The sequence below is a fragment of the Cetorhinus maximus genome, chromosome 16, assembly GCF_964194155.1.
Source record: "Cetorhinus maximus chromosome 16, sCetMax3.hap1.1, whole genome shotgun sequence".
In the NCBI taxonomy this organism is placed as follows: Eukaryota; Metazoa; Chordata; class Chondrichthyes; order Lamniformes; family Cetorhinidae; genus Cetorhinus; species Cetorhinus maximus.
The window spans coordinates 26,673,198-26,700,396 of NC_135894.1; the positions used below are offsets into that span (position 1 = coordinate 26,673,198).

A 27,199-nucleotide genomic window follows, 5' to 3' on the forward strand; every position below is an offset into this window, starting at 1 on the left:
ATTGAATTCAAATTCTACCAAATCCCATGGTGGGATTTGAACCCTTGTCCCCAGAACATTAGCCTGGGCCTCTGGATTACTAACTCACTGATATTACCACTATGCCACCATCTCCCCGAGATTAGAGGGCAGGGAGCAACCAGACTCAAACGGAGGAAGGGGCAGAGGGAGGGGGTCAGTGGGAGGATGATGGAGGTGGGGGACATGGAGGATGATGGAGATGGGAAAATGAGAGATGGAAGTACAAGGGGGAATGAGAGAGTGTGAAAGAGGAAAATGAGGAGGATAGGAAAGGGAGATAAAAGTAGGTAGCTGGAGGCACAGAGAGTACGAGAAGGAAGGGAGAAAGAGGATAAGAACAAGGGGATGAAGAAGTGGTTAGGTGACATTTAACTTTGAAAAAAAACACAACAATGCCACCTGCCAGCATGACAGGTGCTGCAGTTAAATGTTTATCTTTTAAAATGGAGTTTGCCATGGATGGTGTCGACTCATTCATCACTCCTAGCATACAATTGACACATACCTGTTTATATGTACATGTAATACATTTGCATATCTTGGTATAGAGCTAATGTTGAAGAATATTTAACTATAGACAGAAATGAAGGCATACTGCACTAAAATACATCATCTATAATCTTGTCTATAAACTGTGTAGTACAGCCAGTGAAATGAATATACAGAAAACCACGAAATTGTCACATGAAACTTCCTCCTTTCGGCTCGTGTTTATTTTTTGATATCCAGGTGGAAGATCACCCTTCCTTCGAATTTTTCGTAGGGGTTGTCACTGATGATTCCTGGGCCGTTAATCTTACATTGAATTTCAAAGCCTCTGTTCCTTTTCAGACTCAGGAATTTCACTGCAACTAAAGGATTAGAGTAGGTTGGCTGGAAAAAAAATGATTTTTTTTTATTCGATAGGCAAAGAACAGCACATGTAAAACCTTCTTAAATAGAATGCGACTCCATACCTGTGGTTGTCGGCCGTAGTAAGGAAAATATGACAGGTCAAAGGTGCCATTTTCAGGATAAAATACCACATTTCCAATACTCTCAGGGTAGGCATGCTGTTGTTAAAAGCAGAAATCTCAGATTAACATGACTTCAATTCCTTGCATTTTCACTGCAAATTGATTGGTTACAATTTCAAAGGGTATTTTCTTTGAGATATAGCATTTACTTGCATGTGTCCAATCAGTATATAAGTGGTTGGTATTTCCCCTGTACCATGCCATAGAAACTTGGCCAGTATCATTTGACATACACAGTAAGTCCTGAGCTGTAAATTGATCACAAAAGCCCATAAAGTATACGGGGACATGATCACTGGGAGGTGGAGTCAGAAGTGGCAACTGATAGAATAGGACTCGCTTCATAAATGGAGGTATCAAGTACAAAAGAAGGGAAGCTATGCAGAACATTTATAAAATTCTGGTAGGCCACAGCTAGAGTATTGCATCCAGTTCTGGTCCCCACACTTTAGGATGTGAGGGTCCTTGAGAGGGTGTAGAGGGACATTTGCCAGACTGGTTCCAGGGATGTGGAATGGGGGGCGGGGAGTGGTGGTTTAGTTACAAGGTTAGGTTGGAGAAGCTGGGGTTGTTCTCCTTGGAGCAAAGGAGATTGAGAGATTTGATTGAGGTGTACACGATTATGACAGGTTTAGAAAAGCTAGACAAATATGTGCACTGGAGAACATACAAGAAAGATTTACAAGGATAACACTAGAACTGAGAGGATAGGCCTATCAGGGACTGGGACTGATCACTCCAGAATTACAGAGGAAAATGAAAGAATTCCTGTAAAAATTCCACGTAATGATGTTTGGACATTGACAAGTGTGATTTCCTGTTATCAATTTTGGTGGGTTACAAATAATGCTTCCATTTATTAATAGGCCCCTTTCCCTTAGGTCAAATTTCCTGGGAACTCTGCTGGTCTAACTCCACTGGAAGTGGCAGCAGGAAGTGAGAATTTTGCTGTAGTGATGCTGAGGTCTGGGCTGTAAAGTGAAAGCAACCCCCAGAAAATGCCTGACCTTATCAAATCCATACTCTTTGACAGAAGGGTGCCTTCTGTCTATTGGCACTCACCAGAACAGCACATGAAACATTTGGGATGGTTCCTTCTCCAGGCAAGTAGTTGATAATCTGAAATTCCAATAAGAAACTGGTTAGCTGGACTTTATTGTTCACGTGTTTCAGATTATCAGTCGATTATGTAAAATTGCATATATTCCAGCTATTTACCCTGCATATTTATCAGCTGTGGCTCTATTGATAGCGCGCTACCCTCTATGTTGAAAGAATCATAGAATGGTTACAGCACAGAAGGAGGCTATTCAGCCTGTGTTGTCCATGCCAACTCTCTGCAAGATCAACTCACCTCCTTTTCCCCCTCCTACCCCATCCTCCATGGTCCTCAAATCTTTCCCCTTCAGATGATGGTCCAATTCCCTTTTGAAAGCCATGATTGAATCTGCCTCCACCACAGTCTCAGGCAGTCCATTCCAGATCCTAACCACTCGCTGTGTGAAAAAGATTTTCCTCACATCTCCATTGCTTCTTTTGCCAATTACTTTAAATCTCTGCCCTCTGGTTCTCAATCCTTCCACCAATGGGAGCAGTTTCCCCCTATCTACTTTGTCCAGACCCCTCATGATTTTGAATACCTCCATCAAAAATCTCTTCTTAACCTTCTCTTCTCCAAGGAAAAACAGTCCCAACTTCTCCAATCCATCTTCATAACTGAAGTTCCTCAACACTGGAACCATTCTTGCAAATCTTTTCTGCATTCTCTCTCAAATGCCTTCACATCCTTCTTAAAGTATGGTACCCAGAACTGGATGCCAGTTGAGGCTGAACCAGTGTTTTATACAGGTTTATCATAACTTCCATACTTTTGTACTCTATGCCCCTATTTGTAAAGCCTAGGATCCTGTAAACTTTATTCATCGCTTTCTCAACCTGCCCTGCCACTCCCTTTAGAATTGTACCCTTTATTTTATATTGCTTCTCCTTGTTGTTCCTACTAAAATGAATCACTTCACATTTCTCTGTATTAAATTGCATCTGTCACCTGTCCGCCCATTCCACCAGCCTATCCATTAAGTCCTTTTGAAATTTCTAACTATTCTACTCACATTTACAATACTTCCAAATTTTGTGTCATCCGCAAATCTTGAAATGGTACCCTGTACACCCAAGTCTGGGTCATTAATATATATCAAGAAAAGCAGGGGTCTTAACACTGACATCTGGGAACTACTTTCCTCCAATCTGCAAAACAACCCATTCACCACAGCTCTCTGCTTCCTAACACTCAGCGAGTCTTGTGCCCCTTTCATTCTATGAGCTCTATTTTTGCTGACAAACCTGTTATGTAACTGTTCATCAAATACCTTTTGAAAATCCATGTACACCACATTACCCTCATCTACCCTCTCTGTTACCCCATCAAAAAACCTAAGCAAATTAGTTAAAAAGGTTTTGCCCATAACAAATTTGTGCTAACTTTCCTTAATTAATGCACATTTGTCCAAGTGTCTGTTAATTTTGTCCCGAATTATTGTTTCTAAAAGCTTTCCCACCACTGAGGTTAAAGTGACTGCTTGGTTTTTTGCTGTTTTTATCCTTGCATCCTTTTTTGAACAACGTTGTAAATTTTGCAATTCTCCAGTCCTCTGGCACCACCCCTGTATCTGAGGAAGACTGGAAAATTATGGCCAATGCCTCAACAATTTCCATCCTTACCTCCCTCAATATCCTTGGATGCATCTCATCTGGTCCTGGTGACTTATCAACTTTAAATACATACAGCCTTTCTAAAGCCTCTTCTATCAAGTTTTAACCCATACAGTGTCTCGACTACCTCCTCTTTCACTATGATTTGGGCAGTATCGTCTCCTTGGTAAAGTCAGATGTAAAGTACTCAGATAGTACCTCAACCATATCGACTTGTCTAAATCCCCTTTTTGGTCCCTAATCAGCCCTTCTCCTTCATGTACAACACTGTTCCTATTTATATATGCCTAAGGAAGAGTTTTGGATTTCTTTTTATGTTAGCTGCCAATGTCTTCTCATACTCTCACTTTGCTTGTCCTATTTGTTTTCTCATTTCCCCCCTAACCTCCAAATTCAGGCTAGTTCTCAATTGTATTGTCCACCTGACATCTGTCACAAGCACCCTTTTTCTGCTTCATCTTACTCTCTATCTTTTTGGCTACCCAGGGATTTGTTTGCCCTCCCTTTCCTCCATTTGAGAACATGCCTTGACTATACCTGAACTAGCTCCTCTTTCAAGGCAGCCCATTGTTCAGTTACAGATTTGCCTGCCAATCTTTGATTCCAATTTGCTTGGGCCAGATCCATTCTCACCCCATTGGAGTGGGCTCACCTCCCAATTGATAATTTTTACTCTGGATATCTTTTGTCCTTTTCCATAGTCAACCTAAACCTTATGATGCTACTGATCCACCTCATTCCCCAGAATCAGATCCAGAAATGCCTCCATTCTTGTTGGACTGGAAACATACTTATGTAAAAAAAATTCCTCCGAACACACTCTAGGAACTCTTGCCCCTCTCTGCCATTTACACTATTACTATCCAAGTCTATATTCAGCTAATTAAATTCCCCATTATAACTACTCCATAATTTTTGCATCTCTCCTTAATTTCCCTGCAAATTTGTTCCTCTACTAGTTGGTGGCATATAGACTACATTGAGCAATGTAGTTGCACCTTTTTATTTCCTCAGCTCTAGCCAAATAGATTCTGTCCTTGACCTCTCTGGGACATACTCTCTCTCCAGCACTACAATGTTCTCCTTAATCAATACTGCCACCCTTCCTCCTTTCCTTCCTTTCTTATTTTTCCTGAACACCTTGTATCCAGGAATATTTAGCACCTGGTCCTGTCTTTCTTTGAGTCAAGTCTCCATTATGACCACAACATCACATTTCCATGTGGCTATCTGCATCTACAGCTCACCAACCTTATTTACCACACTCCGCCCATTCACGTACATGTACAATAACCCTAATTTAGACTTGATAACATTCCCTCTTACTCTGACCCCACATAATACCGTACTATTTCTTACTCTAGTGCTATCTGTCTTTCCCAATTCTCTGTGCACCTTGGTATTCCTCTCTAATACAGTATTATCTCCTGGTTCCCACACCCATGCCAAGTTAGTTTAAGCCCTCCCTAGTTGCACTAGCAAAACTCCTCCATAAGGACATTGGTCCTATCTCTGTTCAGGTGCAACCCACCCAGCCTGAACAGTTCCCATCTCCCGCAGAAGTGGTCCCAATGTGTCAGGAATCCTCCTCCCTCCTGCGCCACCTCTCCAGCCACAGATTCATCTGCTCTAACCTCCTACTTCTATACTCGCTCATACATGATACTGGGAGAAATCCAGAGATTACTATCTTTGAGGTTCTGCTCAGTAACGTCTTCCCTAGCTTCCCAAACCTTGCCAAAGGACCTCATCCCTTTTTCTAACTATATCATTGGTACTGATATGAACCACGACCTGTGGCCATTCACCCTCCCCCTCAGAAGAGCTGCAGCCGCTCAGTGACATCCTACATCAAAGTCCCACTCCAGAGACCTGAATCCAGGCCAAAACTCCAGGGCAGCACTGAAGGAGTGCTGCACTGCCAGTGCTGCAATCTTTTGGTGAGACATTAAACCCATGTTCCCCCTCAGGTGGATGTAAAAAAAATCCCATGTCAGTATTTCTAAGTAGAACAAGAGAGATCTCCCTAGTGCCCTGCCCAATATTTATCCCTCAACCACCAACACCAGAACAAATGATTTGCTTATTTATCACATTGCTGTTTGTGGGAGATGCTGTGCTCAAATTGGCTGCTTTGTTTCCTACTTTGCAGCAGTGACTAGACTTCAAAAAGTGAGTGGGATGTCCTGAGGCTGTGAAAGGCAATACCGAAATGTAAGTTCTTTCTCTGCATTGAGACGTACCCTATTCATTCGGATTAGGATGCAGGGTTGACCAGTCATGTATCCAAACGTGGGATCTTCGAGCCCAGAGCAGTTCTTCAGTATTTCCCGATTGAACTGGCAAGCAAACTTTGAATTGGGTCCATATCCTGACTGGATGGTGTAGTTCCCTTTGGTGCAGTTCCGGTTGGTTTTAGCCTGGACAGAGTCGTTATATGCTGAAGGGGAAAGAGAGGGATCAGAGCTAGGGAAGATGACTTGGTGGTTAACATATTATACAATGTGCTAAGGCATTTAGAAAGTAGGTAACAAATCCTGTCTGACCATTGAAGCCAAAACAGAACCTGAACCTGGGTTATTTTATTTGGGACCTGCAAGAGTTTATGGTGAGCTGAGGCTCATTTACCAACAAAGAAAATCCTGGTTACATTGTGGTATGCAGCTTCAAAGAAGATCAGTTGTCAGTCTAGAGGCCAAGAAGTGATATGATCAAAAATTTCCCCTTGGATTTCAGTTCATCCCAGTCAAAGTCCCAGAAGCAAATCAAAATGAGGAAAAACTTTTTCATGCAGCGAGTGGTTAAGGTCTGGAACGCACTGTTTGAGAGAATGGTGGAGGCAGGTTCAATCGAAGCACTGAAAAGGGAATTAGACTGTTATCTGAAAAGGAAGAATGTGCAGGGTTATGAGGACAAGGTGGGGGAATGGCACTAAGTGAATTGCTCATTCAGAGAGCTGGTGCAGACATGATGGGCCAAATGGCCTCCTTCTGCTCTGTAATGATTTTGTGATTCTGCAAATGCCCAGGTCAGAGGTTGATTCTAAGGAAGTAGATTAACCTGAAAGGGTGGTAGAAGCACATTCAATAGTAAAGGGAACTGGGTAAATACAAATTTGCAAGGCTAAGAGGAAAAGGTAGGGGCGTTGCATGACCTGGATCGTTCCTTCAAAGAACCAACACAGCCTCAAAGGGCTGAATGGCCTCTAACAGTGCTGTATGATTCAATGTTACAGCTCCTCAGCAAGGCTGAGATGTTTCCCACGTGTAATGAACCAGCCATCTCATAGGACACTGTCCCTGCTCCTGATTCCAGTATTAACTCTCTAGGACGGTGAAACATTGAAAGGGTTGAACTTGGTGCTGAGGAGTTCCCATTGGCTGTTGCTGCTATTAGCTTGGGCTCACCCATTATCAATCCCTACCCCAACATATCGACAAAGGATGGGATAAACCTCCAAATTTCATTTCTTGTCGAGCTTTGTAATTCATTTCAAATTGTTTTAGGGTGAGTCATAGGCTAATCGGCTTCCATTCAGGGGAAATGGTGGCATAGCGGTAATGTTGCTGAACTAGCAATCCAGGTTGTTGCACTGGTTCACTAATGCCCTTTAGGGAAGAAAATCTGCCATCCTTACCTGGTCTGGCCTACACCTGACTCCAGATCCACAGTCACTGCCCTCTGAAATGGCCAAGCAAGCTACTCAGTTCAAGGGTAATTTGGGATGGGCATTAAATGATGACCTTGCCAGCAACGCCCACATCCCATGAATGAATAAAGGAAAAAAAACACTCAATTCTCCTGTGTAATCATTGGCATAATTATTCAGATCAGCAGGTGTAAGTCTAGGTGGGCCCTGGGTGGCCACTAGTGGTGAGGAGAGAGATTTATTCTAAATTAAATTCAAAGGAACACAGCCAATTCAAGTAGAGTATCACATTAGGGGATCTGAAAGTCCTTAGCAAACTTTACCAAGGCTGAAAGGAAAAGGACTAAGAGGTAGGTGAAAATGGAGAGGCCCTAGATGCAAGCTTAAGCCTGCCATCATGATATGGAGCAGTCAGGCACCCAATCCCCTATTTGATGGTTATTGCATGAGCTCCCACTCCATGGGCAAACAGTACAAGACCAGACTGCAACGTACCAACACTAAGCTGCAGTCAGAGCTCACCAAACTCTCTCCAGCGACAGTCGCAGATTCTAAACACTCTCCAGAAGCTTTTGGAATTTTTGTCCTCCCCCCATCATTTTCCCTTTACTTGTTCCCGTCCCTTTTACAGTTCCCCTCCAAGCAACTCTCCTCCCTTTTCACCGGTGCCACCCCTTTGAAGTTGAAATTCTGCCTGGGTTTGAGGAGGATTATGCAAATGAGTTTAGACCAGGTCATTCGGTCTGTTGGTACTTCAGATTCCGGAGAGTGCCAACCAAATTAGAACAGAGATAGGAATTGACATGATGAGCCCAATGGCCTCCTTCGGTGCTGTAATAACTTCAATAACAACTCTGGACCTGAAATGGGGGACATGTCCCAAATCCCAGTCAGTCAGTGAAATCTCCAATAAGAGTTGGAATTGGATAGGGATGAAGAAAAAATTCCACATGGATTGCTCAATTGGGCAATGGTTGGGTCGAGGTGAAGGAGGGAACGAAGCTGGTTTGATGTAGTGAAGAACAAAGTAAAGGATTGATTAGTGCCCTTTATCTGTCCTCTGTCCTTTTTGGCAGGGCAAGGATGAGTGAAGGATTGCCATTGTGTTAATGGTAGTCCAGGCTTTGAGAATCAACTAGGAATGTAATTCATAGGAAGAGTACAGTGAAGGTACTGGAGTACAGGATGTATAGGTCTGATATGTTTATATATAAGCCCATGAGAGGAGCAATGTGAATCCAAATTAACAATGGAAGTCCTATCAGGCTTTTGCATAAAATTAACCAAAAGCTATGTCAACCCAATCTTCCAACTGCTTATATCACAGGTTGTTTGGTCTTGTGCACGTGTCCCTACCTGAAAGGAAATTCTGAAGACTGTTGACATACCACTTCCAGGATTTTGGATTCGAGATATTAAAGGAGATCTTCAAATCTTTCGGTTGCGGTTGTATTGTTACACCTGAAACAGGCCACAGTTAAATGGGGAACAATGTAAAATTACTGCAGTTGTTAAAAAGGCAACATCGGCAAAGGGATAAATAATCTTTAATCTTTCCAATGTGAAGAATTCAGTCCAATTCAAAATGTCTAATTCTTACCAGGAAAATTGGATTAAAGACATTTGATAATTTTCATTGGCTCTGTTTTAAATTGTTTGGTCCAAAATAATTTGCCCAAAAATATTCTTAATGAAGGTTGCAAAACATTTTACCTGTAAGAAGAATATATAGGAAGTATAGGACAGCACAGTATAGGAGTGTGCAAAACACCAACCTGGTGAAGCTACAAAACAGGACTACTTGCACGTCAAACAGCGGAAGTACCATGCGATAGACACAACCATTACACAGTGCTGAGAATTACAGTGTGAGACACACTGACCATTACACAGTGCTGAGAATTACAGTGTGAGACATACTGACCATTTCACAGTGCTGAGAATCAGAATGAGACATACTGACTATTTCACAGTGCTGAGAGTTTGGAGTAAGACACACTGACCATTTCACAGTGCTGAGAATCAGAGTGAGGCACACTGACCATTTCACAATGCAGAGAATCAGAATGAGACACACTGACCATTTCACAGTGCAGAGAATCAGAATGAGACACACTGACCATTTCACAGTGCTGAGAATCAGAGTGAGACACACTGACCATTTCACAGTGCTGAGAATCAGAGTGAGACACACTGACCATTACACAGTGCTGAGAATCAGAGTGAGACACACTGACCATTTCACAGTGCTGAGAATCAGAGTGAGATACAGTGACCATTACACAGTGCTGAGAATCAGAGTGAGACACACTGATCATTTCTCAATTTGAGAATCAGCGTGAGACACACTGACCATTTCACAGTGCTGAGAATCAGAGTGAGACACACTGACCATTACACAGTGCTGAGAATCAGAGTGAGACACACTGACCATTTCACAGTGCAGAGAATCAGAATGAAACACACTGACCATTTCACAGTGCTGAGAATCAGAGTGAGACACAGTGACCATTACACAGTGCAGAGAATCAGAGTGAGACACAGTGACCATTACACAGTGCAGAGAATCAGAGTGAGACACACTGATCATTTCTCAATTTGAGAATCAGAGTGAGACACACTGACCATTTCACAGTCTGAGAATCAGAGTGAGACACACTGACCATTTCACAGTGCTGAGAATCAGACTGGGACACACTGACCATTTCACAGTGCAGCGAATCAGAATGAGACACACTGACCATTTCACAGTGCAGAGAATCAGAGTGAGACACACTGACCATTTCACAGTCTGAGAATCAGAATGAGACACACTGACCATTTCACAGTGCAGAGAATCAGAATGAAACACACTGACCATTTCACAGTGCTGAGAATCAGAGTGAGACACAGTGACCATTACACAGTGCAGAGAATCAGAGTGAGACACAGTGACCATTACACAGTGCAGAGAATCAGAGTGAGACACACTGATCATTTCTCAATTTGAGAATCAGAGTGAGACACACTGACCATTTCACAGTCTGAGAATCAGAGTGAGACACACTGACCATTTCACAGTCTGAGAATCAGACTGAGACACACTGACCATTTCACAGTGCAGCGAATCAGAATGAGACACACTGACCATTTCACAGTGCAGAGAATCAGAGTGAGACACACTGACCATTTCACAGTCTGAGAATCAGAATGAGACACACTGACCATTACACAGTCTGAGAATCAGAGTGAGACACACTGACCATTACACAGTCTGAGAATCATAGTGAAGCACACTGACTGTTTCAAAGTGCTGAGAATCATAGAGTGAGACACACTGACCATTTCACAGTGCAGCGAATCAGAATGAGACACACTGACCATTACACAGTCTGAGAATCAGAGTGAAGCACACTGACTGGTTCAAAGTGCTGAGAATCACAGAATGAGGCACAATGATTCTCAGCACTGTGAAATGTTGAAGTAAATAATTCTGAACTGCCCTCTTCTCGGGATGTCCCTGATGTTGCAGTTCCTGTGCAAGTTGGTCCAATGGAAGAACCTCCAGTTGTAGAGTTATGTCACTCTACCCGAATCCAAAAATCTCCTCAAAGGCTAAATTTATAATGGCATGAACTGTATATAATTTGGATACAATATGGGTTAAGGTGATTTGTAAATAAGAGGGTAAAACAAAAGTAAAGGGGAAGGGTGGCAATGATTGTAAATTAAACCATTTCTTACTGTTATGGGGATCATGTGACTGAATAGACCAATCAGCCCAAAGCATGAGGAATCTTAGGAGCAGAGCTTTTTAGCCTTGGTCTTGGAACAAGCATGTAGGCTCCTCTGAAGCCTGTTGATAAAGTTCACTGTTTCTTACATGAAACCCATTCTCCACTCTGCAAGTTTATGACAATGACCATTAGACAGTGGGGAGAATCAGAGTGAGACACACTGACCATTTCACAGTCTGAGAATCAGAGAGAGACACACTGACCATTACACAGTCTGAGAATCAGAGTGAGACACACTGACCATTACACAGTCTGAGAATCAGAGAGAGACACACTGACCATTTCACAGTCTGAGAATCAGAGAGAGACACACTGACCATTTCACAGTCTGAGAATCAGAGTGAGACACACTGACCATTTCACAGTCTGAGAATCAGAGAGAGACGCACTGACCATTTCACAGTCTGAGAATCAGAGTGAGACACACTGACCATTTCACAGTCTGAGAATCAGAGAGAGACACACTGACCATTACACAGTCTGAGAATCAGAGTGAGACACACTGACCATTTCACAGTCTGAGAATCAGAGAGAGACACACTGACCAATTCACAGTTTCAGAATCAGAGTGAGACACACTGACCGTTTCACTGTTTCAGAATCAGAGTGAGAGACACACTGACCATTTCACAGTGCTGAGAAGCACAGAGTGAGACACACTGACCGTTTCACATGGCTGAGAATCACAGAGTGAGACACACTGACCGTTTCACTGTTTCAGAATCAGAGTGAGACACACTGACCATTTCACAGTCTGAGAATCACAGAGTGAGAGACACTGACCATTTCACAGTGCTGAGAATCACAGGGTGAGACACACTGACCATTTCACAGTGCTGAGTATCACAGAGTGAGACACACTGACTATTTTGCAGTCTGGGAATCACAGAGTGAGAGACACTGATCATTTCACAGTGCTGAGAATCACAGAGTCAGAGACACTGACCACTTCACAATGCTGAGAATCACAGAGTCAGAGACACTGACCGTTTCACAGTGCTGAGAATCACAGAGTGAGAGACACTGACCGTTTCACAGTGCTGAGAATCACAGAGTGAGAGACACTGACCGTTTCACAGTGCTGAGAATCACAGAGTGAGAGACACTGACCACGTCACAATGCTGAGAATCACAGAGTGAGAGACACTGACCGTTTCACAGTGCTGAGAATCACAGAGTGAGAGACACTGACCACTTCACAGTGCTGAGAATCAGTGAGACACACTGACCGTTTCACAGTGTTGAGGGTCAGAATGAGGCATACTGACTGTCATAATTGTAAGTTGAACCATTTCTTATTGTTATGGGAATCATGTGAGTGTATAGACCAATCAGCCCAAAGCGTGAGGAATCCTAGGGACGGAGCTGTTTAGCCTTGGTTTTGGGGCAAGCATGTAGCCTCATCTGAAGTATGTTAATAAAGATCACAGTTTCTTACAAGAAACCCGTCCTGCACTCTCCAAGTTTATTACAACTGACGACCAGGATAAATGCGTTGACGCAGCAACTCGCCTCACGACTGTGAGTATTGCAGGAAGAGTGCCAGGTTGACTTTGTCTAATCCCATTGATATTTTCTAAGTTAAAAGCAAAATACTGCGGATGCTGGAAATCTAGAACAAAAACAAAAATACCTGGAAAAACTCAGCAGGTCTGACAGCATCTGCGGAGAGGGATACAGTTAACATTTCGAGTCTGAATGACTCATTTCCATCCATTGTTTTATCTCTACCTTTTAGCCTATTTCGATCCCCCCCACCCCACCCCCACTAGGGCTATCTGTCCCTTGCTCGTCCTGCTTTCTACCCTTAATGTCCCCATTAGCACATTTCTTAGCTAATATCACCACTGTCAACACCTCTTTGACCTTTTGTCTATGATATCTTTTGCCTATCTCCACCCATCACTGGCCCTCTATCCAGCTCTACCTGTCCCATCCCCCCTTAAACCAGCTTATATTTCACCTCTTTTCTATGTTTTTTAGTTCTGATGAAGAGTCATTCGGACTCGAAACGTTAACTGTATCCCTCTCCGCAGATGCTGTCAGACCTGCTGAGTTTTTCCAGGTATTTTTGTTCGATATTTTCTAAGTGCCCTGTTATCACATCCTTAAAATAGACTCTAGCATTTCCCCTACTACTGATGTTAGAGGGGCATTGCTGGTGTGCAAAGAGTGTGCAAAACAAGCCACAACACAGGACTACAGGATGTACAAAGGGACCTGGGTGTTCCTGTACACCAATCACTGGAAGCAAGCATGCAGGTGCAGCATGCAGTTAAGAAAGTATGTTGGCCTTCTTACCTAAGAAAGGATATACTTTCCATAGAGGGAGTTCAGTGAAGGTTCACCAGTCTGATCCCTGGGATGGCAGGATTGCTGTATGAGGAGAGATTGGCCTGACTAGGCTGTACTCACTGGAGTTTAGAAGAATGAGAGGAGATCTCATTGAAACATATAAACATTGAAGCGTATAAAATTCTGACAGGGATGGACAGACTGGATGTAGGGATGATATTTCATCCCTGTGTTTCACTCTGATTCTCAGCGCTGTGTAACGGTCAGCGTGTCTCACTCTGTGATTCTCAGGCTGTGAAATGGCCAGTGTGTCTCACTTTGTGATTATCGGAGGGAACATTAGAAACACGAATTTCAAGATTCCTGTTCAGCTATCGCCAGTCCAATTTTCAGAATGGGCAGCACCATTGTCCCTGTGCTAAAGCTGTTCCAAACCATTCACATCTGCAGAGTTTATAAATGAACAGTAAACAAGCCTGAGAAATTAGACAAATACCCAATCCCAAAGATTGAAGGTCTGTATGCTAAACTCACAGAAGGAAGATCCTATACTAAACTGGATATGAGCCATGTGTTTCAGCAGCTCAAATTGGAGAACACATCAAGAAGTTATGTCACCATATACACGCACAAGGGCCTGTACCAGTATACACACCTACCCTTCAGGTGTATCCTATGCCTGTGTGATTTTCCAGACAGCCATGGAAAGTTTACTACAAGGACTCCCCTGAGCTATAGTGTACCTGGACGACGTCTTAATCACAGGATCCTCAGAAGCAGAGCAAACCTGAAAGGTTCTGGAGATTTTTAGAGGCTGGTGTTCGTTTAAAAAAAGAAAAGTGCACCTTCCAAGTAAAGGAAGTTGCGTATCTGGGTCATCGAGCGGATGCCCAAGGGTTGCATCCATTAGAGGAGAAAGTTAGGGAAATCAAGGAAGTGTCCTCTCCTACCAACGTCACACAGCTCAAGTCTTTATTGGGCATGGTAAACTGTTACAATATTAGCCCCTTTGCATTTACTATGAAGAAGAACAATAGATGGTCCTGGAAGGCAAAGCAAAAGGGAGCCTTCACTAGAGTTAAAAAGCTTTTACACTTGCCATGTCTGCCAGTGCACTATGACCCCTCTAAGGAATTGATACCAACTTGTGATGCATTTCCCTATGGAGTGGGAACAGTATTGTCACACAAAATGGGACATGGATCTGAAAGACCAATAGGATATGTATCCAGAATGTTTTCTGCAGTCGAGAAAGGATACTCGCAAATTGAAGAAGAGGGCTTATCTATCGTATTTGGAGTAAAGAAGTTGCATCAATATTTACATGGTCAATACTTCACCATAGTGTCAGGTCACAAACCATTGTTAGGTTTGTTTAGTGAAGATAAGGCAATCCCACCAATAGCTTCTGCTAGAATTCAAACATGGGCTTTAATTTTGTCAGCATACGAGTACACTTTTATGCATCGTCCGGGTGTGCATATAGCAAATACAGACACCCTCATTCATCTCCCTTTGCCAGATATTATTACACATGTACCAGTACCACAAGAGGTAGTACTTGTGTAGAATTTCCTAGACTCCTCCAGGAAATTCCAGCCTGCGTGAGACAGATAAAGAATTAGACAAATTGGGATCCAATATCAGCAAGAGTCTGTGAACAGGTATTACAAGGATGGTCAAATGCACAAGTTCCTTAAGAATTGAAAGCATTCTTTGTACGTAGATCTGAACTGAGTTGACAAGATGGTATCTTGTTATGGGGAGCAAGAGCCGTTATCCTTGTGCAAGGAGGGGAAACCATTATTAGAATAACTTCATAGTGCACATCCTGCTATTTCGAAAATGAAGATGCTTGTATGAAGTTATATCTGGTGGCCAGGTATAGACATGATATAAAAAAAAGGTGAAACACTGTCTCCAGTGTCAGCAACAACAGAAGTTGCCCGTTTCAGTTCTACTGCATCCGTGGGAGTGGTCTGCTCGACCCTGGGTTAGGCTACATATAGACTATGTAGGCCCATTTCTAGTTTCTTGTGATTATTGACGTACATTCCAAATAGATGGACTTGTTTGAAGTGAGATCACCCACTTCGTCTGCAACCATTGAAAAACTGCGCCAGAGTTTCAGTGTTCATGGTTTACCTGAAGTTATTGTGTTAGGCAATGGTATGGCTTTCACTGGTACTGAATTCCAAAGATTTGTGAACCTAAATGGGATTAAACACGTCAGAACAGCACATACCATCCCTCTTCTAATGGGTTGGCAGAAAGAGCAGTACAAACCTTTAAAACAGGCATGAAGAAACTATCAGAGGGAACATTAGAAACACGAATTTCAAGATTCCTGTTCAGCTATTGCACAACTCTTCATGAGACCATTGGTTTAACACCTTCAGAATTGTTAATGACTTTGTACAAGATTGAGTCTAGTATTTACTAATTTAGAAGGGAAGGTGGAGAAAAACCAGGGAAGCCAGAAAGTGAATCATCACGTTCACTGTAAAAGTTGAGAGTTTACTGTGGGAGAGACAGTTTTTGTACGAAATTTTGCAATTGGACTGAGATGGGTCCCTGGTACAATCGTCTCTGGAACAGGACCTTTATCTTATCAGGTAGAAGTGGAAAACAGGATTGTTAGGAAACACGTGGATCATCTCATCTTGAAACTTCGGCCCGAGGTGCCAGATCAACAAAGAATAGACATACTGAGTGTCTCTGTTGAAGTAAATAATTCTGAACTGCCCTCATCTAGGGATGTCCCTGATGCTGCAGTTCCTGTGCAAGTTGATCCAATGGAAGAACCTCCAGTTGTAGAGTTGCATCGCTCTACCTGAATCTGAAAATCTCCTCAAAGGCTAAATTTATAATGGCATGAACTGTATATAATTAGATACACTATGGGTTAAGGTGATTTGTAAACAAGAGGGTAAAACAAAAGTAAAGGGGAAGGATGGCAATGATTGTAAGTTAAACCATTTCTTACTGTTATGGGGATCATGCGACTGTATACACCAATCAGCCCAAAGCGTGAGGAATCTTAGGGGCGGAGCTTTTTAGCCTTGGTCTTGGAACAAGCATGTAGGCTCATCTGAAGCCTGTGGATAAAGTTCACTGTTTCTTACATGAAACCCGTTCTCCACTCTGCAAGTTTATGACAATGACCATTAGACAGTGGGGAGAATCAGAGTGAGAGACATTGACCATTTCACAGTGCTGAGATCCACACGGTGAGAAACACAGACCATTTCACAGTCTGAGAACCACACAGTGAGACATACTGACCATTATACAGTGCTGAGAATCAGACTGAGACTCAATGACCATTTCACCGCTGAGAATGAGAGTGAGACACACTGACCAATACACAGTGCTGTAAATCGGAGAGACACTGAGCATTTCAAGCTGTTGAGACTCAGAGGGAGAAGCAGTGGCAATTTTACAGTGCTGATAATCAAAGTGAGACACACTGCCCATTTCAAGTGCTGAGAATCAGAGTGTGACACACTGACCATTTCACAGACTCAGAATCACAGAGTGAGACACATTGACCATTATACAGGGCTGAGAATGAGAGTAAGACACCATCTGATCATGTCACAGTCTGAGAATCAGAGTGAGACACACTGACCATTTCACAGTCTGAGAATCAGAGTGAGACACACTGACCATTTCACAGTCTGAGAATCAGAGTGAGACACACTGACCATTACACAGTCTGAGAATCAGAGTGAGACACACTGACCATTACACAGTCTGAGAATCAGAGAGAGACACACTGACCATTTCACAGTCTGAGAATCAGAGTGAGTCACACTGACCATTACATGGTCTGAGAATTAGAGTGAGTCACAGTCCCCATTTCAAGTGCTGAGAATCCGAGAGTGAGACACACTGACCATTTGAAACTGCTGATAATCAGAATGAGACACACAGACCATTACACAGTGCTGAGAATCAGAGTGAGAGACACTAAGCATTTCAAATTACTGAGAATCAGAGTGAAACATACTGACCATTACACAGTCTGTGAATCACAGAGTGAGACACACTGAGCATTTCAACGTCTGAGAATCAGATTGAGACACATTGAGCACTTCACAGTGCTGAAAATCAGAGTAAAACACACTGACCATTACACAGTCTGAGAATCAGATTGAGACACATTGAGCATTTCACAGTGCTGAAAATCAGAGTGAAGCACACTGACCATAACACAGAGCTGAGAATCAGAGCGAGGCACACTGACCACTTCACAGTGCTGAGAACTAGCGTGGCTGGAGAGATGGTGCAGGAGGGAGAGCTTTAGATTTCTGGGACATTGGGACCGTTTCTGGGGGCGGTGGGACCTGTACAAGGCGGACGGGTTGCACCTGAACCGGAACTGGAATGGGACCAAGATCCTTGCGGGGAGGTTTGCGAGTGCTGTTGGGGAGAGTTTAAATTAATTTGGCAGGGGGATGGGATCCTGAGAGGAGGTTCAGCAGGGGAAGATGCACAGCCAAAATTAGAAGAGAGAGCAAGTGAGTCTGGAAGGCATAGAAATTATAGGCCAGTGACGGCACAAGGGAGTTTGGCAAGGTTGGATGGTATTTATTTTAATGCAAGGAGTCTGACGAATAAGGCAGATGAGTTGAGGGCACAAATTAACACAAGGAAGTATGATGTCATTGCTATCACGGAGACATGGTTGAGAGAGCAGCAGGATTGGCAGCTCAATATTCCAGGATATATGGTCTTCAGGTGAGACAGGAAAGGAGGTAAAAGGAGATGGGGTATCACAATATTGATCAAGGAATCAATTACAGCAGTAAGGAAGGATGACATCTTAGAAGGCTCCTCAAATGAAGCCATATGGGTAGAACTGAAAAACCAAAAAAGAGCAATCATATTGCTGGGACTGTACTATAGGCCCTCAAAAAGTCAGAGAGAAATAAAAGAGCAGATATGTAGGCAAATTTCAGGAAGTGTAAAAATAATAGGGTAGTAATAGTGGGGGATTTCAACTTCCTCAACATTAACTGGGTTAGTCATAGTGTGAAAGTTTTAGAGGGAGCAGAATTCTTAAAATGTATCCAGTATTTTTAAGCCAGTACGTAGAAGGTCCTACAAAAGAGGGGGCGGTCCTGGACTTAATTTTAGGGAATGAAGCCGGGCAAGTGGTAGAGGTATCAGTGGTGGAGCATTTTGCAAATAGTGATCATAATTCCATTAGATTCAAGGTTGCTATGGAAAAGGACAAGGATAGGCCAGAAATCTGAGTTCTAAATTGGGTGAAGACCAATTTTAATAAGATCAGATATGACTTGGCTAGAGTGGGCTGGGAGCAGCTACTTTTAGGTAAATCTGCACCAGAGCAGTGGGACTCATTCAAGAAGGAAATATGGAGAGTACAGGGCCAACATATTCCAGTAAAGACAAAGGGTGGGACCAACAAATCCAGGGAGACCTGGATGTTGAGGGATATATAGGACTGGATAAAGAGAAAAAGGGAGGCTCATGGCAGATACCGAGGGCTCAAAACAGTGGAAGACCTAGAGAAGTGTAGAATGTGTAGGGGGGAATTTAAAAAGGAAATTAGGAGAGCAAAAAGGGGCATGAAAATACATTGGCAGGTAAAATATCGGAACATCCAAAGTTATTTTACAAGTACATTAAGAGTAAGAGGATAACTAGGGAAAGAGTAGGGCCCATTAAGGACCATAGTGGTAATTTGTGTGTGGAGCCAGAAGACGTAGGTAGGTTCCAAATGAATACTTTGTGGCAGTGTTCACAAGTGAGAGGGACAACGTGGGTATGGGAATCAGGCAGAAGGGCTGTGATGTAATTAAAGAAATTAGCATAGAAAGGGAAGAGGTTGTAAGTGATCTGGCAGGCTTAAAAGTGGATAAATCTCCAGGCCCGGATGAAATGTATCCCAGGCTATTGAGTGAGGCAAGGGAGGAGATAGCAGGGGCGCTGGAAATAATTTTCAATACCTCTTTGGCCACAGGAGAAGTGCCAGAGGACTGGAGGACAGCCAATGTGGTACCGTTATTCAAGAAGGGAGGAAGGGATAAACCAGGGAACTACAGGCCAGTCAGTCTAACCTCAGTGGCGGGGAAACTATTGGAAGCAATTCTGAGGGACAGAATTAATCTACACTTGGCGAGGCAAGGATTAATCTAGGACAGTCAGCATGGTTTTGTTAAGGGGAGGTCATGTCTGACCAATTTGATTGAATTTTTTGAAGAGGTGACCAGGTGTGTAGATGAGGGCAATGCATTTGACGTAGTCTACTTGGACTTCAGCAAGGCTTTTGATAAGGTCCTGCATGGGAGACTGATAACGAAGGTAAGAGCCCATGGGATCCAAGGCAATTTGGCAAATTGGATCCAGAATTGGCTGAGTGGCAGGAAGCAGAGGGTAATGGTCGAGGGGTGTTTTTGTGACTGGATGCCTGTGTCCAGTAGGGTTCCACAGAGATCGGTGTTGGGTCCCTTGCTGTTTGTGGTATATATAAACGATTTAGACTTGAATGTAGGAGGGTTGATTAGTGAGTTCGCGGATGACATGAAAATTGGCGAGGTGGTAAATAGTGAGGAGGATTGCCTTAGATCACAGGAGGATCAGTGGCAAATGGAATTTAATCCGGATAAGTGTGAGGTGATGCACTTGGGCAGGACAAACAAGGCAAGGGAATACACGATGAATGGTAGGACCCTGGAAAGTGCCAAGGATCAGAGGGACCTTGATATGCGTGTCCACCGGTCCCTTAAGGTAGCGGGACAGGTAGATAAGGTGATTAAGAAGGCATATGGGATACTTGCCTTTATTAGCCGAGGCATAGAATATAAGAGCAGGGAGCTTATGCTGGAACTATATAAAACGCTGGTTAGGCCACAGCTAGAGTATTGCGTGCAGTTCCGGAATCCGCATTATAGGAAGGATGTGATTGCACGAAAGAGAGTGCAGAGGAGATTTACCAGGATGTTGCCTGGGCTGGAGACTTTTAGTTATGAGGAGAGATTGGATAGACTGGGGTTATTTTCCCTGGAGCAGAGGAGATTGAGGGGGGACATGATTGAGGTGTATAAAATTATGAGGGGCATAGATAGGGTAGACAGGAAGGAACTTTTCCCCTTGGTGGAGGGATCAATAAACAGGGAGCATAGATTTAAGGTAAGGGGCAGGAGGTTTAAAAGGGATGGGGAAGAATTTTTTCACCCAGAGGGTGGTGAGAATCAGGAACTCACTGCCTGAAAGGGCGGTAGAGGCAGAAACCCTCATAACATTTAAGAAGTATTTGGATATGCACGTGTGATGCCATGGCATACAAGACTAAGGGCCTAGTGCTGGAAAATGGGATTAGAATTGTTAGTACATGTTTGACTAGCACAGACTCGATGGGCCGAAGGGCCTTTACCTGTGCTGTAGACCTCTATGACTCAACGACACACTTACCATTTCAAACTGCTGAGAATCAGAGTGAGGAGCACTGACGATTTCAGTTTCAGAATCTCAGTGTGAGACACGCTGAGCATTTCACAGTGTTGACAATCAGAGTGAGACACGCTGAGCATTTCACAGTGTTGACAATCAGAGTGAGACACACTGAGCATTTCAGGGTGCAGAGAATCACAGAGTGAGACACACTGAGCATTTCAGAGTGCAGAGAATCAGAGTGAGACACACTGAGCATTTCACAGCGTTGACAATCAGTGAGACACACTGAGCATTTCAGAGTGCAGAGAATCACAGAGTGAGACACACTGAGCATTTCAGAGTGCAGAGAGTCACCGAGTGAGACACACTGAGCATTTCAGGGTGCAGAGAGTCACAGAGTGAGACACACTGAACATTTCACAGTGCTGAGAATCAGAGTGAGACACACTGAGCATTTCAGAGTGCAGAGAGTCAGTGTGAGACACACTGAGCATTTCAGAGTGCAGAGAGTCACAGAGTGAGACACACTGAGCATTTCAGAGTGCAGAGAGTCACAGAGTGAGACACACAGCATTTCAGAGTGCAGAGAGTCACAGAGTGAGACACACTGAGCATTTCAGAGTGCAGAGAATCACAGAGTGAGACACACTGAGCATTTCAGAGTGCAGAGAATCACAGAGTGAGACACACTGAGCATTTCACAGTGCAGAGAATCAGAGTGAGACACACTGAGCATTTCAGAGTGCTGCGAATCAGAGTGAGACACACTGAGCATTTCAGAGTGCAGAGAATCACAGAATGAGACACACTGAGCATTTCAGAGTGCAGAGAATCAGAGTGAGACACACTGAGCATTTCACAGTGCAGAGAGTCACAGAGTGAGACACACTGAGCATTTCAGAGTGCAGAGAATCAGAGTTAGACAAACTGAGCATTTCACAGTGCAGAGAGTCACAGAGTGAGACACACTGAGCATTTCAGAGTGCAGAGAGTCACAGAGTGAGACACACTGAACATTTCAGGGTGCAGAGAATCAGAGTGAGACACTGAGCATTTCAGAGTGCAGAGAATCAGAGTGAGACACTGACCATTTCAGAGTGCAGAGAGTCACAGAGTGGGACACACTGACCATTTCACAGTCTGAGAATCAGAGAGAGACACACTGACCATTTCACAGTGCTGAGAATCAGAAAGAGACACACTGACCATTACACAATGCTGAGAATCAGAGAGAGACACACTGACCATTTCACAGTCTGAGAATCAGAGAGAGACACACTGACCATTTCACAGTGCTGAGAATCAGAGAGAGACACAGTGACCATTTCACATTATCAGAATCACAGAGTGAGACCTACTGACCATTTCACAGTCTGAGAATCAGAGAGAAACACACTGACCATTTCACAGTCTGAGGATCAGAGAGAGACACACTGACCATTACACAGTCTGAGAATCAGAGAGAGACACACTGACCATTTCACAGTCTGAGAATCAGAGTGAGACACACTGACCATTTCACAGTCTGAGGATCAGAGAGAGACACACTGACCATTTCACAGTTTGAGAATCGCAGACTGAGACCGACTCACAATTTCATGCATGAACCGTTCCATCTTACCTGGTGATTTGAGCTGGTCCTGATATTTTGGTGTGTATGGATCTGTCGTGGTCAACAGCACAAAGAGGGCCAGTGCAAACAATGCACAAATTACAATGTAGAAGGCCGCATAGTACAGACTGATGAGAACTGGGAGAGGAGCAAAGAAGTGTTATATAGAATGATATAGGATATACATCACAGAAATAGTCTATTCAGCCCAAATACTCCCCGCTGCTCCCTTCAAGACTCCTCCCATCCTTCCTCTATCAGTTTAACTCTCTATTTCCTGCTCCCTGATCTACTTCTCCAGCCTTGTTCAAACTCCAGAAACATTTAGTTGAAATTCCACAGTTCCTTTGAATCTGATGGGACAAGGCACCTGCGAACTTTAATGGCCTCGAATTTGTGCTTGCGTTAATGGTAAAACCGTAAATTTTCAACGTCATTGCTGTGAGAAACTGACAGCAACTGCTTGCATTGGCACACACATAATTAAACGTGAAGACCCTGGTATTGCTCTCCATTGTTACCTGCTCCTCCATTCGGTTCACCGTTACAGCCTTTGCTGATACAATCAGCACAGAATCAATGATTTGATGTGAACTTCAACTTTGTACACGTTGTTCTAGTTGTAAAAAGCATTGCAAAGGTTTCTGAAATCTCTCTGTCTTGGCCTGCTACACTGTTCCAATGATGCTGAATGCGAGCTCAAGGGACATAATCTCATCTTTCGATTGAGCACTTTACATCTTTCTGGATTCAACATTGAGGTCAACAATTTCAGACCCTAATCTCTGCTCCTATTTTGCTTCCTTTATTATTGCTGGTTTTGACTTTTCTCTCTTGTCTCTCTTTTTCTCCACTTTCAGATTGCAGCTGTGCTACCATTCACAACTCCTCTGGACATGTTTGGTTTCTTTACTTGTCCCATGTCTTTGGTCCTGCACCGTGAACTCTTTGTCATTAAATCTTTTCTACCCTCCATCCAATCACAGATCTTCCATTTTTTTTCTTTTAACACCCTCCCTCCCCATCCCTGTTCACTTGCTTAAACCTTATCACATTTCTAACTTTACTGAGTTCAGACAAAAGGTCATCAACCTGAAATGTTAATTCTGGTTCTCTATCCACAGGTGTTGAGAGACTGGTTAAGCATTTGCAACACTTTCTATTTTTATTTTCTGTTTCCTGCATCCACAGAATGTTGTTTTTGAAAAGGTTAAGTTGCATAAGGTTTTTAATACTGTATTAAGTGACAGTTACTAAAGAACATTCTCTCTGGCCCTGAAACACTAATTTTAGGAAACTGGAGTATTGCTCCCTCCGTTCCTTGATAAACATTCCAAAGATTTATAAAATAATAAGTTTTTTTAAGCTTGTTCATGATATTTCAGATTCTACCATAATCCCAGGTGTATGCCCCAAGCTTTAGTTCACTCTCTGTAAAATGACTCAAAAAATGAATGGTAATCTATGCTTTTTATTTTCTGGCTTGCTGTCTAAGAATTCTTTATTCTGATTGGCCACTCAGCCCACTTGCCAGGCAACCAGAGATCTCCTATGGGTGGTGCAGGAATCAAACTGATGTCACAGTTAGACATTGTTACTTGGAATCATGACTGATTGTCAATTGAAAATTGAGATTAATCCTGGTCAAATTCCTTGAAAAGAAAGAAAAAGAAAAGAAAAGTACAGCACAGGAACAGGCCCCTCAGCCCTCCAAGCCTGCGCCGATCATATTGCCCGTCAATTAAAACATTTTGCACTTCCGGGGTCCGTATCCCTCTATTCCCATCCTATTCATGTATTTGTCAAGCTTTCTCTTAAACACCACTATTGTACCTGCTTCCACCACCTCCTCTGGCAGCGAATTCCAGACACTCACTACCCTCTGCGTAAAAAACTTGCCCCTCACATCACCTTTATAGTTTTCTCCTCTCACCTTAAATCTATGTCCCCTAGTAGTTGATTCTTCCACCCTGGGAAAAAGCTTCTGACTATCTACTCTGTCCATGCCACTCATAATTTTGTGAACTTCTATCAAGTCGCCCCTCAATCTCCGTCGCTTTAGTGAGAACAATCCGAGTTTCTCCAACCTCTCCTCATGGCTAATAACTTCCAGACCAAGCAGCATCCTGGTAAACCTCCTCTGCACCCTCTCCAATGCCTCCATATCCTTCTGGTAATGTGGTGACCAGAATTGCACACAATATTCCAAGTGTGGCCTAACCAAGGTTCTATACAGTTGCAGCATGACTTCCCAGCTTTTATACTCAATACACCTGCCAATGAAGGCAAGCATGACATATGCCTTCCTGACTACCTTATCCACCTGCGTTGTCACTTTCAGTGACCTGTGGACCTGTACACCCAGATCCCTCTGCCCGTTGATGCACTTAAGGGTTCTGCCATTTACTGTGGAATTCCTGTCTGTATTAGACCTTCCAAAATGCATTACCTTGCATTTGTCCGGATTAAACTCCATCTGCCATTTCTCCGCCCAAGTCTCCAACCGATCTATATCCCATTGTATCCTTTGACAATCCTCTTCACTATCTGCAATTGGTGTCGTCTGCAAACTTGCTATTTAGCCCAGTTACATTTTCCTCCAAAAACCAGACAAAAATGGATAAAACTGAAAGCTCAGCAATTGTAATAGATTGTCATGAAAACCATCGAATGTTACAGCACAACTTGTCTCACTGTGACTGTGCCAATTCTTCTAGACTAATGCAATTCCAACCTAACCCCAGTGCCCCGCTCTTTCCCCATGTCTCTGTATCAATCCCAAACTAATTCCACTGTCCCACTCTCTCCCCATAGTCCTGTATCAATCCCAAACTAACCCACTGTCCCATTCTCTTGCCATAGCCCTACATCAATCGCAAACTAATCCCACTGCCCCACTCTCTCCCCATAGTCCTGTATCAATCCCAAAATAACCCCTGTCCCATTCTCTCGCCATAGCCCTACATCAATCGCAAACTAATCCCACTGCCCCACTCTCTCCCCATAGCCCTGCATCAATCCCAAACTAACCCCACTGTCCCATTCTCTGCCCAGTCAATCCAAAACAAACCCCCACAGCCCCAGAATTGGTTGCAGTATCTCAATTCTCTACTGATAACTACATTTTCCCTTCCCTGACGTTATCCTTGTGAATCTATGCTGTACACTCGCAATAGTTTTACTTTCTATAATGGGCAGACCACAGTCTTCTAACTGTAACATAACCAATGCTTTGTATAAACTCATCATTACTTCTCTACTCTTGTACTCCATGCCCTTGAAGAGTTTGCTAACTCTTCTTCCCTGATGCCGTCCAGCCCCATGTGTTGTCTCGAGATCCCACATACCCCAGTTTCCAAGTGTTCGTCCCAAGAGCTCTTTTGTGTCTGGATTCCAAATAAAGCGTTTGAATTCTTCCATGCGCTGGTTACAAGTCTTCTTTTCATTGAAGGTAGCCATTTTCCCCAATGTGTTACTGTTCCAAATGGGCCAATGTCAAGCGTGTTGTAGAATGAATAAAGAATTTGGAGGGGGGGTGGAGAAACTGGGTAATCCTTTATAGTAGTGACATGGCGTCACAGAGCTTTAACCAACTGCGTTAAGGACAGGAGTTAATAGCATTCCAAAGATATCAGTACTGTTTATATTAGTGCAAATGGATTAATAACTAAACTGTGCTCACATTAAGCAACTTTCCAAAAAGTGTGTTGAGTTCACAGTATATCTGTGACACAGGAGGTGATAATTTTATCATGCTTGATGATTTTAATGTAAACTAAATTCATTGACTGCTCTGGCTGTGCTTCAAGGACATTATGGGGGTTGGGGGGATAATAGACACCTGATATTTTGCGCCATGATGCAGCAGATGACATGGTACCCAGCCTAGAGCCGCATCATCACCAACCTCATGCAATTTAGTCTGACTAACCCAGTGAGATTCCCACCATAGAGCTATGGCTTCACGCTACAAGGTACCCAGCTGCAGGCCTGTGCTCACTGGAAAATCAACCAATTGCTCAGTGCTGCCCTTCTATCTAGAAGAAAATATGTCCTCAAAAAGCATTGGGTGAATAGTGTATACTGTTGTCACAATTTGGGGTGGAACAATGGGCTAATTGGCAAGTAACATTCGTGCTACACAAGTGCCAGGCAATGACCATCACCAACAAGAGAGAATCTGACCATCTCCTCTTGACATTCGATAGCATTACCGTCACCAAATCCCCCACCATCAACATCCTGGGGATTACCATTGACCAGAAACTGAACTGGACCAGCCATACATGTACTGTGGCTACAAGAGCAGGTCAGAGGCTATGAATCCTGCGATGAGTAACTCACCTCCTGACTCCCCAAAGCCTGTCCACCATCTACAAGGCACAGATCAGGAATGTGATGGAATACTGTCCACTTGCCTGGATGAATGCAGCTCCCACAACACTCAAGAAGCTCAACACCATCCAGGATAAAGCAGCCTGCTTGATTGGCACCCCAACCATCAGCTTAAACATTCACTCCTTCCATCATCGTTGCAGTGGCAGCAGTGTGTACCAAAAAACAATGCATATAGTCGTCCTATTGCCACAGCTCTGGGTGGTGTGGGTTGCAAACTGGCACCTCTTTGCCCAATAGGGAGTGGAGAAAAGAAAGGAGAGCTTATCCGATGCACCCTCTGACTCTCTGTGACTTG

The 27,199-nt window shown here is 43.4% G+C and overlaps 1 protein-coding gene across 1 annotated transcript; it reads right to left on the reverse strand.

Moving 5' to 3' along the window:
* Window positions 1-269: 269 nt before the first annotated feature.
* On the reverse strand, window positions 270-25,965 carry LOC144692050 (potassium-transporting ATPase subunit beta-like). The gene is made up of 7 exons (XM_078560607.1): window positions 25,854-25,965; window positions 22,516-22,644; window positions 8,755-8,859; window positions 5,993-6,189; window positions 2,100-2,156; window positions 978-1,073; window positions 270-894 (listed from the first exon to the last, which is right to left on the reverse strand). Exons 1-7 carry the CDS (start codon window positions 25,963-25,965, stop codon window positions 733-735), a joined length of 858 nt encoding a protein of 285 aa, XP_078416733.1. The 3' UTR covers window positions 270-732.
* Between the last annotated feature and the right edge of the window lie 1,234 nt (window positions 25,966-27,199).

Coding starts and splice junctions, on each gene's coding strand:
- LOC144692050 (XM_078560607.1), bottom strand. CDS start 25,965: ATGGCTACCTTCAATGAAAAGAAGACTTGTAACCAGCGCATGGAAGAA. Junction 22,645..25,853: donor ACGAACACTTGGAAACTGGG/GTATGTGGGATC, acceptor CTCCTCTCCCAG/TTCTCATCAGTCTGTACTAT. Junction 8,860..22,515: donor GGACCAGCTCAAATCACCAG/GTAAGATGGAAC, acceptor GGCCTGTTTCAG/GTGTAACAATACAACCGCAA.